General features: G+C 42.7%; 1 protein-coding gene across 1 annotated transcript; it reads left to right on the top strand.

The window, feature by feature from the left end:
• Positions 1 to 12,988: 12,988 nt before the first annotated feature.
• On the top strand, positions 12,989 to 13,912 carry LOC137527240 (olfactory receptor 2AP1-like). The gene has a single exon (XM_068247746.1). It carries the CDS (start codon positions 12,989 to 12,991, stop codon positions 13,910 to 13,912), a length of 924 nt encoding a protein of 307 aa, XP_068103847.1.
• Positions 13,913 to 15,283: the final 1,371 nt, after the last annotated feature.

Here is a 15,283-nt window from a genome sequence, read left to right as displayed (position 1 = left end):
ACATATACTAGGCACATATACCTCTGGCTACATATACCTCTGGCTTCATATACTGGGCACATATACCCCTGACTACATATACTGGGCACATATACCTCTGCCTACATATACTGGGCACATATACCCCTGGCTACATATACTGGGCACATATACCCCTGGCTACATATACTGGGCACATATACCCCTGCCTACATATACTGGGACATATACCTCTGGCTTCATATACTGGGCACATATACCTCTGGCTACATATACTGGGCACATATACCCCTGGCTACATATACTGGGCACATATACCCCTGCCTACATATACTGGGCACATATACTCCTGGCTACATTACTGGGCACATATACCCCTGGCTACTTATACTGGGCACATATACCCCTGCCTATATATACTGGGCACATATACCCCTGCCTATATATACTGGGCACATATACCCCTGCCTATATATACTGGGCACATATACCCCTGCCTATATATACTGGGCACATATACCCCCGACTAACTACATATACTAGGCACATATACACCTGCCTACATATACTGGGCACATATAACCCTGACTACATATACTGGGGAAATATACCCCTGACTACATATACTGGGCACATATACCCCTGACTACGTATACTGGGCACATATACCCCTGCCTACATATACTGGGCACATATACCTCTGGTTACATATACTGGGCACATATACCCCTGTCTACATAAACTGGGCACATATACCCCTGGCTACATATACTGGGCACATATACCCCTGGCTACATATACTGGGCACATATACCCCTGCCTACATATACTGGGCCATATACCTCTGGCTTCATATACTGGGCACATATACCTCTGGCTACATATACTGGGCACATATAACCCTGACTACATATACTGGGGACATATACCCCTGCCTACATATACTGGGCACATATACCCCTGACTACGTATACTGGGCACATATACCCCTGCCTACATATACTGGGCACATATACCTCTGGTTACATATACTGGGCACATATACCCCTGGCTACATATACTGGGCACATATAACCCTGACTACATATACTGGGGACATATACCCCTGCCTACATATAGTGGGCACATATACCCCTGACTACGTATACTGGGCACATATACCACTGCCTACATATACTGGGCACATATACCTCTGGTTACATATACTGGGCACATATACCCCTGGCTACATATACTGGGCACATATACCCCTGGCTACCTGTTCTGGGGACATCTCTACCCCTGGCTACCTGTTCTGGGGACATCTATACCGCTGGTCACCTATTCTGGGGACACCTATAGACCTGGGGCTACCTATTTTTGGGGAACCACTGCTGTCAGATTGAGTGTATTTTGGGGAACTGCTGCCAGGTGAGAGGTGTCTACCATATTAAGGGGGCATTCTACCTATTTATGTGAAATGCTGTCTATTTATGTGCCTCATGACTGCTGAATTTGTCTTGTTGGGGGCCTCATCGTTACTGAATTTGTCTTGTTGGGAGCCTCATGATTGTTGGGGGCCTCAAGATCGCTGAATTTGTCTTGTTGGGGGCCTCACGATTGCTATGTTGGTCATGTTGGGGGCCTCATAATTGCTGAATTTGTCTTGTTGGGGGTCACATGATTGCTAACTGCAAGACTATGGAAAAAGCTGTTAAACAATGCTTATGGAGTGCCCTGCCCCTTCCCAAATGTTCAAATCATACAAACAGTTCTCTTTAGTACGTTCTCCACTGTCTACCATCCAACTCCAGATGCTCCAAGGAATTCTCCCGTTATTGGCTCAGTTTATATGCAAAAAAAAGGAACAAAGACACACGATCATAGTACGATTCGTTTAGACTGGAAACATATAGGGACCTTCACCCTATGGGGTCCGGTTGTGCAACTTCTATTATGGGGTCACCTCTACATCCGTGACAATTGACCAACAAGTGTCACGCTCACCTTGCTGTAAGGCTGCCCAGCCCTACAGACAGCAACTGCACTTAGGGGGTTAACCAACTTTTTTCCAATGATATATGGTGCATCCAATCTCAAACAAAACAATGAGATACTATCATAGTGCAATCCTGCTTATACAGTAACTAGGTACATAAAAACCATTAGCACCTATAGATCTCCTGCTCATTCTTTATTGCTGCTGCCCACACTCACAGACAGCTGTCCACGTTTTATGGGTGTGCAGTCTCAGCCTCAGTGCTCTAGATTATAGTCCACCTCCACAGTCTGATGGCAGGATATCAGGCATATATCTACAACTGAAAGGCTTCCAATAGTGTAAAATCCACAATTTATTGTATAAAATTTAAGAGTTGTACTCACAAACATCAAAGTAAAAAGCGCTTGTATAGTTAAAACACTCAGAGGACGTCTCCTCCTGCTGCTGGTCGCTGGTCCGCGGAGCCTGGAAGCAAGGTGAGCATGACACTTGTTGATCAATTGGGCAGCACGGTGGCGTAGTGGTTATCTCTCTCGCCTTGCAGCGCTGGGTCCCTGGTTCGAATCCCAGCCAGGGCACTATCTGCAAAGAGTTTGTATGTTCTCTCCGTGTCTGCGTGCGTTTCCTCCGGGCACTCCGGTTTCCTCCCACATTCCAAAAACATACGGATAAGTTAATTGGCTCCCCCTAAAATTGGCCCTAGACTACAGTACTTACACTACATAATATAGACATATGGCAATGTTAGGGATTAGATTGTGAGCTCCTTTGAGGGACAGTTAGTGACAAGACAATATATATAGCACGAAACTTTATAGGAAGGGACCACAGGGTGGATAATACATACCAAAAAATACACATACAACAAATATATATGTTTTTGTTAAAAAAATTTATAAACTTTTATTAGTATCAAGACATAAAAATAGACAATATATATATATACACTGTACAGCGTTGCGTAATATGTCGGCGCTATATAAATACTAAATAATAATAATAATAATTGTCACGGATGTAGAGGTGACCCCATAATAGAAGTTGCACAACCGGACTCCATAGGGTGATGGTCCCTATATGTTTCCAGTCTAAACGGATCGTACTATTTATTTATTTATTTATTGTATTTATAAAGCGCCAACATATTACGCAGCGCTATACTATGATCATGTGTCTTTGTTCCTTTTTTTGCATATAAACTGTGCCAATAATGGGAGAATTCCTTGGAGCATCTGGAGTTGGATGGTAGACAGTGGAGGACGTACTAAAGAGAACTGATGATTTGAACATTTATGATTTGAACATTTGGGAAGGGGCAGGGCACTCCATAAGCATTGTTTTAATTGATGAGATGTACATGTGGCATCTGGTTTGAGTTGCAGCAAGCCTTGATATAGAGGGGAGGGTGAGAAGAGGGGAGCGCAACTAATAAGACTATACTATGGAAAAAGCTGGATCATCATCATATGAGACAATAGCAATAAACCTACTTTTTCAGCTTTTTAAAACCGAAAATGAAACTGGGAGGATCTAAAAAAATGAACACATTTTTCAGGAGTCGGATGGATGAAATTGTTTATCTTCACAGTTTATTTTCAACTTGGATTTTCCATAATGTTCATGTATGAGTTAAAACGTTTGTATTTAGTTTAAATTGCTGTTGGCACTTTTCGATAGTAAAGTGACTTTTGGGTTGCAGTTTGGGCACTCGGCCTCCAAAAGGTTCACCACCACTGTCCTAATCTAATGTCCCACCATTGCTAAGTTCATGTAAACTTGTCTCCACCCGCGACCACACCCACATTCTGGTTCATGACCACACCCATTTTTGGGCACGGCACGCACACGCACCGCATGATGTAGCGCCATCTTTTGGCGCGCACAGCGCGCCACACTACACCACCCCAGATTTCTCCCCCCCCCCTTTTTTGCCCCCCCCCAGAAACCCCCCTGCGGACGCCCATGACCCAGGCATCAGATTCTTCAGTCGGCTTCCTTCAGGTTGCAGGTTTTGGTCCATCAAAGCATAGGAACAGCTTGTCCCCCTCAGCGGTCAACTCACTAAACTCCCATTCACCCCCTTCCTTAGATTGTTCTTCCTCTCTTAAGCTGTAATCGATTTGTTTTTTAAAGCATGTTTGCACTGCCAAACTTTTTACGTTATTGTGATCAATTTTAATATTTATTTGCTGTATTTGTTTTGGGTTACACCACCCTGTTATCTCTGTGTGAGGAAACGCGGAAAAGCCGCCGCAAGTGCTCAGAGTGAGGCGGCTGTTTCCGCGTCCAACATGGCGGCACAACGCGAAGAAACCGCCGCATGCCGCATGGGCAGAGCGGTGGAGTCCGCGTTGGATGCAGCGGATTGCGCGCATAGCAATACTACTGACATTGTGGTTAGACGCGGGGAAGCCGCCGCTTGCTTCGAGAGCGGGGCGGCGGCCTCCACGCCCGAATCTGTGGATACATTGCAAGACATGTCTGGTGTGGCTGGGACTGCTAGTCCACACAGGTTCAGAAGGACGCGCGCGCGCGCTGAGAGGCAGAGCTTATATGACAGCCAGAGAAGAGTCAGCTGACCAAGCGGGTCAGCTGACATTTTCACCACATTCCATTGGTCCAGCACTTAGGGGTGGCGCTGGAGAGCACTATAGTATATATACTGGGTGCTGGTCATTTCTCTGGTGTCTGGCGTTGCGATCACTACGTGGTAGCACTCAGACCTTGTCTGTATCTGTATTCTAGCAAAGTTTCCAAAGGTGTTGATGATCAAGGAACTCACACCTTAGCATTAGGAATATTGAACTGTATTATTTGTTATGACCTTCTGCCTGCCTGACTATTCCTCTGAACACTGATTCTGTACCTTGCTATTCTGATACTCCGTTGCCAAACCCTGCCTGTTCATTGGTTTCCGTATCTGTCTCCTGAATCTGTACCTTATCTGTCTGTGTTACGACCTGGCTTGCCCAACCTCGAGAACTGGCCTTACTGTTAGAGGCAGTTCCCAGACCTGTTAGTGACACCCTCTCACTGGTGTCACTCACGCTCTGTCCTTCCTACTCTCAGCCTAGCTCCTCCCCCGGGAGAGTCTAGGCCATCGGAAGGAACATACTTCTGTGCAGTACTCAAAGTATTACTGTTGCACCTAACACTCACTTGTTATCTCAGGTGTCCAGAGGTTAGTAGATATATCTGATTATCGGTGATACTGCAGATCACCAATAATCGGGTATATTCTGTATTCTCGGTGATACTGCAGTTCACCGGTAATCAGACCCTCTCTGTGTTACACCGATCGTTACACTCTGTAAATTAGTTCGTGTCTCCATCTCATTGTGTGCCCTTTCACATACTTAAGCCCTGTATGTGCCAAACCCAATCCCGGGCATGACCCATTTGTACTTGGCAAAATAAAAATGATTCTGGTAAGCTCTGCCCATTGACATGTTTCCTGTTGACTATGGGTGATTCATAAGGGTGTAATAAATTGCATCACACCCCCTTCATCATAGACGATGGCAACTCCAGATCTCCAGATCAATGACACTGCTTGCTCATGATGAAGTCAAGCCAATAGCACAGTCAGCATCACAACACAGGCTACAGCAGCTCAGATAACGCTGATAGCTTTCAACACAGCCTGTCAAAGTTTTATGAAGTGTGGAGACAGGCAGTTCATCAGTAGTTTCACATTCCAGTGCATTCCAAACTAAATAGATACATGTTTTGCACAGATGTCAAATCATCTTATGCATACAGAGGGATAAAGCATGAGGAGTTCACAGTCGTACAGCCCAGAGATTTGTCAACTCCAACGTACACCTACGTAGAATCATTGGGATAAGTTCCACACAATTACCATATATCCATAAGAGTCACACATCTGGAGTGTGAGGAAACCCATCTATTAGACAAAATTACTGTTAGCTGCTCATTTCTCACATTGCAACTACATGCAACCCACACTCATACACTTCACATCAAATACATAGTCCCATTAATTACATCTACATAGGACTAGCTCTCTGGAAAGGGAAATTGTAACCACTGATCAATTACACCATTTTTTTTCTCTCAGGAGCGGCCTAAAGTAAAATACACTGTTCAGTGCGTATGCAAAGATTGTATGTAACGATTGGGTGTGCAACTCAGACGTCTGATTATTGTGTGATCTGCAGAATCCCAAATAATGCAGATTCTATACCTGATTATGTGGTGATCAGCAGTATCACCAATAATGCCAGTATAGATGAGAGGACACAGGAGTGTAGTGATTGGTGCAACAGTAGTAAAATAATAGACCTTACCAGTGGAGCTGGTAAGGTACTATCAGTCACAGGAGCTGTATGACCTAAACTAAACCTCACCAGAGGAGCTGGTGGGTATTTAATCAAAAGAGCACCTCACCAGTGGCAAGGGCCCACTGGTGAGTAGAGAGGTCTGACAGGCAAGGTTTGGCAACTGAGAGGCGAATACAGTACAGAAACGTGAGGCAGAAGAATAGTGAGTTATCAGGCAGAGGTTCAGCAACTAAGGTCAGATAGGCAGAAGTACAGAATCGATGAGCAATAGCAAGGTCAGAGTATAGCCAGAATCATACACAGGTAATCAGTAATACAATATAACAATAGTCCTAGTCTTGTGTGAAATCCCTGGTTTCCTCCCAGATCAAAGCACACCGGATACTAGTCTAAGGTCTGAGCGCTAACACGAGTGTATTCACAACAGCAGACGAGTTGCGAATGATCAGTGAAGGCTTAAGAAGCAGAGGAGAGCCCACAGCCGCGCCCCTCACCAATCAGCCAATCCGAGCGGCGTGCGTCACCTCTGACGTCAGCCGACCGGCTGGTCAGCTGACGCGCCTTACTCCAGCATAAAGGTCCTGTCTCCGTGCGCGCCTGCGCGATACAGCGACCCTATGAGCACGAGACAGTACCGTTCCCGGCGTGCTAGACGCCGACGGAACGGATGAGGCCTGTGAACAGGGTATACCCTGTCTGTCCGCAGCCGCCATATTTGCAGATGTTACATTGTACTCCTTAAATATGGACTTTGCGTACATTTGATGTCGGCGCTGGGCTTTTTGGCGCAGGGTGAGCCGACTGACGGGTCACCCTGTTGCCGCACAATTCGGTGTGATGATGAATACTATTCCCCTTCCCAGTCATAGCAACTTGGAGGGAGCAGTAATTTGGGGTCCCGCAATCACTGGATCCCTGAATTTCCCATGCGCGAGGCACAGACTATAGCTTTACTTTTTTGACCCAGCGTAATGCCAGCTACATAACAGCTGACCAGTAGCTACAAATCCATCACCCCCTGCACAGACTCTCCCAGCAAGTGGGATCTGTTATAATTTAAGTAGGCTTCAGTTATTTGGACTGAGTTTAGGTAAAAGGCTTGGTTCACAGAGTATACCTTTAAGAAGAGTTTCTCGCAGAAGATAGGATGCAAGCAGTTACCAGGAACATGTTCCGAACATGTCCCTGGTGAAAGGTCACAAGCCTAAACTGCCCCAGACCGTAAGATGGCAGAAAGATAAACATAGCCAATATTTACCAAACATGGCATTCCTTGTATGTAGGGTAGAAAGCACTCGGAATATTAATTAAGTAGGTGTGTATCATGACACCACAAGGGGTCTGAGCCAATTGTAGGTTTGGGGGGATGGCTCAGAAGATGTCACATTTAACTCTTTGGTGACCGGTATTAAAAGGGGTCACAGGCTGAAGAGAGACACTTCTTCTCTCTGCTGGCTTGAACCCTTTAAACCCTTTACTTTCATTTATTTATGTTTTGTCATTTTATAACTGTATGGTGTATATAATAGATAGGTCTCCGGGGCTATGTAGTATAGATGTAACGTAGTATAGACAGAAGATAAAGACTGGTGACCATTCACCAGGAATGGGACCAAGAGCCTGTAACGCCAAGAAGACGTACTACAGAAGAATCTGCTTTGCTAAGATGTAACGAACTGTACTGTATATTTGCTGACTAAATAAACTCCTAAACTCTGAAGACGCCTGAGGAGTTCTATCTCCAATGCTGTTGCTGTGATGAGATTCGTGTTTGCAGCTCCTGTTAATGAGTTGCTGTTGCCGAACAAAGGTGTTGTGTTGTTGCCCATAGCAACCAACGTATAGTTTCTTACAGGATCGAGCGGTTCCAGTTACTGCAGTCATTCTACGCATGGGACCTTTCTGCCACTGATAAGAGCATTGAACTGTTTTGCAGCATTTAGTTGGGCCAGTGACTAATCTCTGCGTACAGCATTGAATTGCATACAGCACTTGCATATAGCCCTTGAAGCAATTTTTAAACCACAGCGGCAGCTTAAAGAGGAAAGAGGAAAAGAACGTAATGAACAAAAGTGCTTAATTTTTACAATAATTATGTATACATGATTTAGGAAGTGTTTGTAGTCACGTGACGAGCGTGGACCGCATCGTGGGAGGCACCAGGGACGGACAAAGAAGACGTCAGACAGGTAAGCTTGACCCCCCCGCCCACCCCGCACAGGTTTACTGGGAGATATCCGGATAGCAACTGTCCGGGTATCTCTCGGATTCGGATTTGAGCAGCCCTAAAAATTGGTACATATGTTAAGGAGAATATTAGGTACAAGGCAGAAAAATAATTTTTCAAAAAGACATTGTAGTTTTTGAGAAAATCGATTTTAAAAATGCAAAGAAAAAGGGTTTTTAAACTCATTTTTCAAAGTTTAAAAACCATTTTTTCTTTGCATATTTAAAATCGATTTTCTCAAAAACTATATGGTCTTTTTGGAAAATTATTTTTGTCCCTAGTACCCACTTCTCCCTTTAACATAGGTAGCAATTTTGGTGTCAATAGCATACAGTGGGTTGCAAAAGTATTTGGCCCCTTTGAAGTTTTCCACATTTTGTCACATTACTGCCACAAACATGCATCAATTTTATTGGAATTCCACTTGAAAGACCAATACAAAGTGGTGTACATGTGAGAAGTGGATCGAAAATCATACATGATTCCAAACATTTTTTACAAATAAATAACTGCAAAGTGGGGTGTGCGTAATTATTCGGCCCCCTGAGTCAGTACTTTGTAGAACCACCTTTTTCTGCAATTACAGCTGCCAGTCTTTTAGGGTGTGTCTCTACCAGCTTTGCACATCTAGAGACTGAAATCCTTGCCCATTCTTCTTTGCAAAACAGCTCCAGCTCAGTCAGATTAGATGGACAGGGTTTGTGAACAGCAGTTTTCAGATCTAGCCACAGATTCTCGATTGGATTTAGATCTGGACTTTGACTGGGCCATTCTAACACATAGCTATGTTTTGTTTTAAACCATTCCATTGTTGCCCTGACTTTATGTTTAGGGTCTTTGTCCTGCTGGAAGGTGAACCTCTGCCCCAGTCTCAAGTCTTTTGCAGACTCCAAGAGGGTTTCTTCCAAGTTTGCCGTGTATTTGGCTCCATCCATCTTCCCATCAACTCTGGCCAGCTTCCCTGTTCGTGCTGAAGAGATGCACCCCCCAAGCATGATGCTGCCACCACCACCATATTTGACAGTGGTGATGGTGTGTTCAGAGTGATGTGCAGTGTTAGTTTTCTGCCACACATAGCGTTTTGCATTTTGGCCAAAAAGTTCCATTTTGGTCTCATCTGACCAGAGCACCTTCTTCCACATGGTTGCTGTGTCCCCCACATGGCTTGTGGCAAACTGCAAACGGGACTTCTTATGCTTTCTGTTAACAATGCCTTTCTTCTTGCCACTCTTCCATAAAGGCCAACTTTGTACAGTGCATGACTAATAGTTGTCCTATGGACAGAGTCTCCCACCTGAGCTGTAGATCTCTGCAGCTCGTCCAGAGCCACCATGGGCCTCTTGACTGCATTTCTGATCAGCGTTCTCCTTGTTTGGCCTGTGAGTTTAGGTGGATGGCCTTGTCTTGGTAGGTTTACAGTTGTGCCATACTCCTTCCATTTCTGAATGATCACTTGAACAGTGCTCCGTGGGATGTTCAAGGCTTTGGAAATCTTTTTATAGCCTAAGCCTGCTTTAAATTTCTCAATAACTTGATCCTTGACCTGTCTTGTGTGTTCTTTGGACTTCACGGTGTTGTTGCTCCCAATATTCTCTTAGACAACCCCTGAGGCCCACACAGAGCACCTGTATTTGTGCTGACATTAGATCACACACAGGTGGACACTAATTAGTCATTAGCACTCATTAGGCAATTTCTATAGGCAACTGACTGCACTCAGATCAAAGGGGGCAGAATAATTATGCACACACCACTTTGCAGTTATTTATTTGTAAAAAATGTTTGGAATCAAGTATGATTTTCGTTCCACTTCTCACGTGTACACCACTTTGTGTTGGTCTTTCATGTGGAATTCCAATCAAATCGATTCATGTTTGTGGCAGTAATATGACAAAATGTGGAAAACTTCAAAGGGGCCGAATACTTTTGCAACCCACTGTATATGGGAGCTTTGCTATTAACCTCCAAAGTCGGCACAAAATTATGCGAAATTTCACGAAAATTACGTGAATTTTTATGCCAAATTATGAATGACTATGAAATCAATTTAGTTTGCAAATCGTAATCACATATAGGCATAACTGCAAAAATGTACGCAAAATTTTGCAAAATCATAATTTTGCTGATTACGATCCTCACTAGATGGCAATCTCAATATGAGGTTAAAGTGCCACCCAGAGTAGTGAAGGAAAACAGTAGCACTGGATCCCAGGGAGGTGAGCAAGGGCAAGCCACAGGCTTTCTAGTGGCATGATTATTTAATGGTTTTAGAGTCTAAAAGGATGCAAAAAAATGCACCACTTTAGACCCTCAAATCTGGTAATAATCATACTGCCAGGGAGGTTAATAGTGCTATCGAACAGTTGATTATCAATATTGTTGCACACTATTAGCATCTTCACATATACACACTGTAATTACTACACAGAAGATGAATTGCTTTTGGATCTGTCAGGAATGTCAATACAAGGCATTAAGGTGGAACAGAAGTAACATAAAAAAAAGTTTTACTTACCTGGGGCTTCTGCCAGCCCCCTGCAGCCATCCTGTGCCGACACCATCCTGGACCGATCCTCCATTCCCCCGCCACGCCTTACTTTTCTTCACGCAGTGGAAGCCGACTTCTAAGTTTACCTCCACTGCACCCTGGCAATGCTTATCCTCGTACGCATCCCGTAGCCAGGAGCATCCAGTGCAGGCCCAGTATGAGAAAATCTCTACTGCACCTGCGCAGTGCGCTCCTGGGGACGGAAGCATGAATGAGGACCTGCACGGAAAGGGCTGTGCAGGCGCAGTGCACTCCAACTGCATGACGTGAAAGTGTGCTGCAGCGAGGGAGCTGAGGATCGTATGGTAAATTTGCGGGCACAGGTCGGCTGCAGGGGGCTGGCATAAGCTCCAGGTAAGTGAAAATCTTATTTTTTTAGGTTATTTCAGTTCCGCTTTAACTTTTTCTCATGCACATGCCAAGGGTGAGAAAAGTCAGTGTTCAGCGTGTGTTTGTAAGTGAGGAGCTACAGCAGCCACAACACGCCTTGATTATTTAATTGTTTTTTATGCAAACTCAAACATTGGAATTGATCAGATTATCGTGACCATTTGTATTTTTATTTGAATTGTGTTTTTGAATAAAATTGCAATTTGCCCAAGCGCAAAAAAATTAAAATATCCTACAAAAGTCAATTTATTTCAGTAATTCTACTTAAAAGGTGAAACTAATATATGAAATAGGAGCCCTTTGCAGGTGATTTGGCTGAATTAGCTGATTAGACACCTTGGGCTAAGAATATTGATCACATTCACAATATTCTAATGGTCTGACATTTGGATTTTGGGGTTCTCATAACCTGTAAGCCATAATTATCAATATTATAACAAAAAAAGGCTTGAAATATCTTGCTTTGCATGTAATGAGTCTATTTCATATATCAGTTTCTCCTTTTAAGTTGAATTACTGAAATAAATGGACTTTTCCATGATATTCTAATTTTTCGAGTTAAACCTGTATTTTTTTTTAAAAATATTTATTTGTTAAATGCATCTAGAATCTGGCTCTAAACTTTGTTATCCTCACTCCAGGTGGGGATCAATATTAAAATAAACTTGACTTTGGCCCCAATACACTATGCACAGCATTGCACTGAATTCCATAGAGATAATGACTGTTGAGGTTTTAGGAATATAATTTTTAAAATGATTACTGAAATTCACAGGCTAATCTTCAGGGAAAGGATCTCACAAAGGACTTGTTATCAGGCCTTCCAAGAGAATATCAAAGATGAATCAATGGCAACCTGTGACTATCGAATGCAGCCACTCCAATGTCACAGGCACATTTTATAATATCACGGCCAGCTTGTTTTCGAAACTTATGTTATGGTAAATTGTTACAGTTGATGTTAGAAGAATGAATTTAACCTGGATAATGGATCAATACTTTCTTCCATAGCTCCTCTGCAAAAACTTACAAGTCAAAAACATATCCATTTACTTTTGTGGTGAAGAGAAGTTATCTGCAGATTGCAATGCTGACCATCTTTTGGAAGCCATGCAGTCATCCAACAATATTTGGAGAGTAGCTTAATTCAGGAGGATACAACGGGGTAGTCTGTTACATCAACACCCCGGGTTTCCTAACTTACAGGATAGGTTACTGAAAATATATAGATACATTTTACGGGTTCTTGGAATTAGAACGTTTGAGAAGAAAATTCTTTAATTAAGTAGGGGCTCAAAAAACAATGAAAATTGAAAATTACCTTATTTTCATAACATACTGGAATTGATTGACGACTTCACCATGCCACTGCTTTATACCTAGTAACCTGCTTATCTAAAATCTAACATAGTCCCTTATAATAATTTATAAAGCAAACCTCTACATTTTCCTTACTCATAAACTCACATAAATTAGTACAAATCCAGAATTAGTTTGTCACACAAGGCAAGTAACGTCATTATTTTCAGCTCACACGTGTAAATATAAATAAGGATAAGATGACAAACAAGACAATGGTGACCTACTTCCTTCTTAAAGGCATATCAGATGTCCCAGAGGTGCATTTTCTGATCTCTCTCCTGGTTCTTCTCTTTTACCTCATCACTCTTGCTGGTAACACCATCATTCTACTACTGGTACTCCTGGACTCTCATCTCCACACTCCCATGTACTTCTTCCTGTGTAACCTGTCCATTCTTAACATTTTTACTCCCACAGCTGCACTACACCGGATACTTGTTATTTTTGTAACAGGAAATAAGGTAGTCTCTTTTACAGACTGCACAACACAAGCATATTTCTTTGGGTGGTTTTGTGGTAGTGAGTTGACATTACTCACAGCCATGAGCTACGACCGTTGTGTCGCCATCTGCAATCCGTTGCATTATTCGTCTGTTATGAACAGTAAAGTCTGTGTTGGCCTGGCCACCTTCTCCTGGTCTTATAATCTTTTAGAATGTCTTGCTTTGATGATCACCCTATTACAATTTTCTTGCTACTCTTCCAACATACTTAACCACTTCTTATGTGACATTATAATTTTAAAAAATATGATTTGCAATGATACCTCAATTTTAGATCTAGAGATCTTCACACTGGGGACACTTTCGGTTTTCAGTCCATTTCTCTTCACCTTCACCTCTTATGTCCTCATTATTGCCACCATATTGGGAATTAAATCTAGTACAGGGAGGTCAAAAGCTTTCTACACATGTTCCTCTCACCTCACTGTTGTTAGTCTACTCTACACAACTCTAATATGTCAATATCTTACACCAAGTGGGACCTTCAAGTCCACCAAGCTTTTGTCTCTGATCAACACAGCTGTGATTCCCATGCTAAACCCCTTCATCTACAGCCTGAAAAATAATGATGTGAAGATCGCTCTAAAGCGAATGATGACATATTTTCTGGCTGGATAGTGTAATGGTTAAGGGCTCTGCCTCTGACACAGGAGACCTGGGTTCAAATCTCGGCTCTGCCTGTTCAGTAAGCCAGGGCCTATTCAGTAGGAGACCTTAGGCAAGTCTCCCTAACACTGCTACTGCCTATAGAGCGCGTCCTAGTGGCTGCAGCTCTGGCGCTTTGAGTCCGCCAGGAGAAAAGCGCAATATAAATGTTCTGTGTTTGTTTGTTTGTTTGTTTGTGTTTATTTTAAGAGCATGTCCTGAAGGCACATTTTCCACGGCAATAGAAAGACACCTATTTACGAAATTAAACTGGTACTGAAAACATTAGTTCTGTTGTCATGGTGATGCCTTTTAACATTAAAAGATATTGAATTTGTATAAATGTGTATATTTATAGCTTGTAATGAGTCACGTTTTTGTGGAACCTTACTAATCCTGTATCAAATTTCAATATTTTATTCCCCAAGCAAAGCTTTTCATTTCCATGTACAGTTGAGACCTAGATTACATAATGCTTCAATTATTTAATCGCAGATAGGGTTAAATAAATGTTTTTCCTTAAATAAATATATTTTGTCACTTAGGTGGCATAAGTAATAAAAAAGTTATTGCTGTATCAATAGCAACACAGCTGAAATATACCTTAAGGCCTCTTTCACAGTGGGACATTGCGTTTGATGCGACGTTACAGTCGCATAACGTGCCCCTAACGCAGCGCATGTAAGTTATGCAATTGTACGTTATTTTGCACTGCGTTATGTGTCTCTTGGTGTGCCGTTTTTGTCGCATACTGATGGATTGAAAACAGTGCATGCGTCACATTTTAAAAAAAAACACATTACTGAGCAACACACATAACGCAGCAAATGTATTGCTAAACGCACAACATGCAGCACTTTCTAAATATTGCTACACGTTACACACAATGCAACGTGGGCACTGTGAATGTCGCACAGACTTTGTATTGCTGTGCGTTAGTCTGCGATATAATTTTTTATAACATGCGACTTTAACGTCCCATTGTGTAAGAGTGTATACAGAAGGATCCGCAAACCAACCAGTGGTAGAAAAATGCTGATAGTCTTTATTCAAGAATTCCACATGGCAAATGCAGTAAAATCACAAGGTTCAACTGACGCGTGTCGGGCTTACAATCTGCCCTTAGTCATGGAACTATGACTTGGTTTGCGGATCCTTCTGTACATACTTGTGGACTGGCTTGGCTTCCCAGATCCTGCACCCATTGGTTGATCTAGTAGGGGGATTTGAGCATTTTGAACTTTACAATTTCCACTATGAAAGAGGCCTAAAGGGAACCTGAAGCGAGGAAAATGATTTACAATAAACACATGACGTAGCTGAAAATGAATATTACATACTAAC

The sequence above is a fragment of the Hyperolius riggenbachi genome, chromosome 8, assembly GCF_040937935.1.
Source record: "Hyperolius riggenbachi isolate aHypRig1 chromosome 8, aHypRig1.pri, whole genome shotgun sequence".
Taxonomy (NCBI): domain Eukaryota; kingdom Metazoa; phylum Chordata; class Amphibia; order Anura; family Hyperoliidae; genus Hyperolius; species Hyperolius riggenbachi.
The sequence above is the reverse complement of the archived record's forward strand: the minus strand, read 5'-3'. Positions and strand labels throughout refer to the sequence as shown.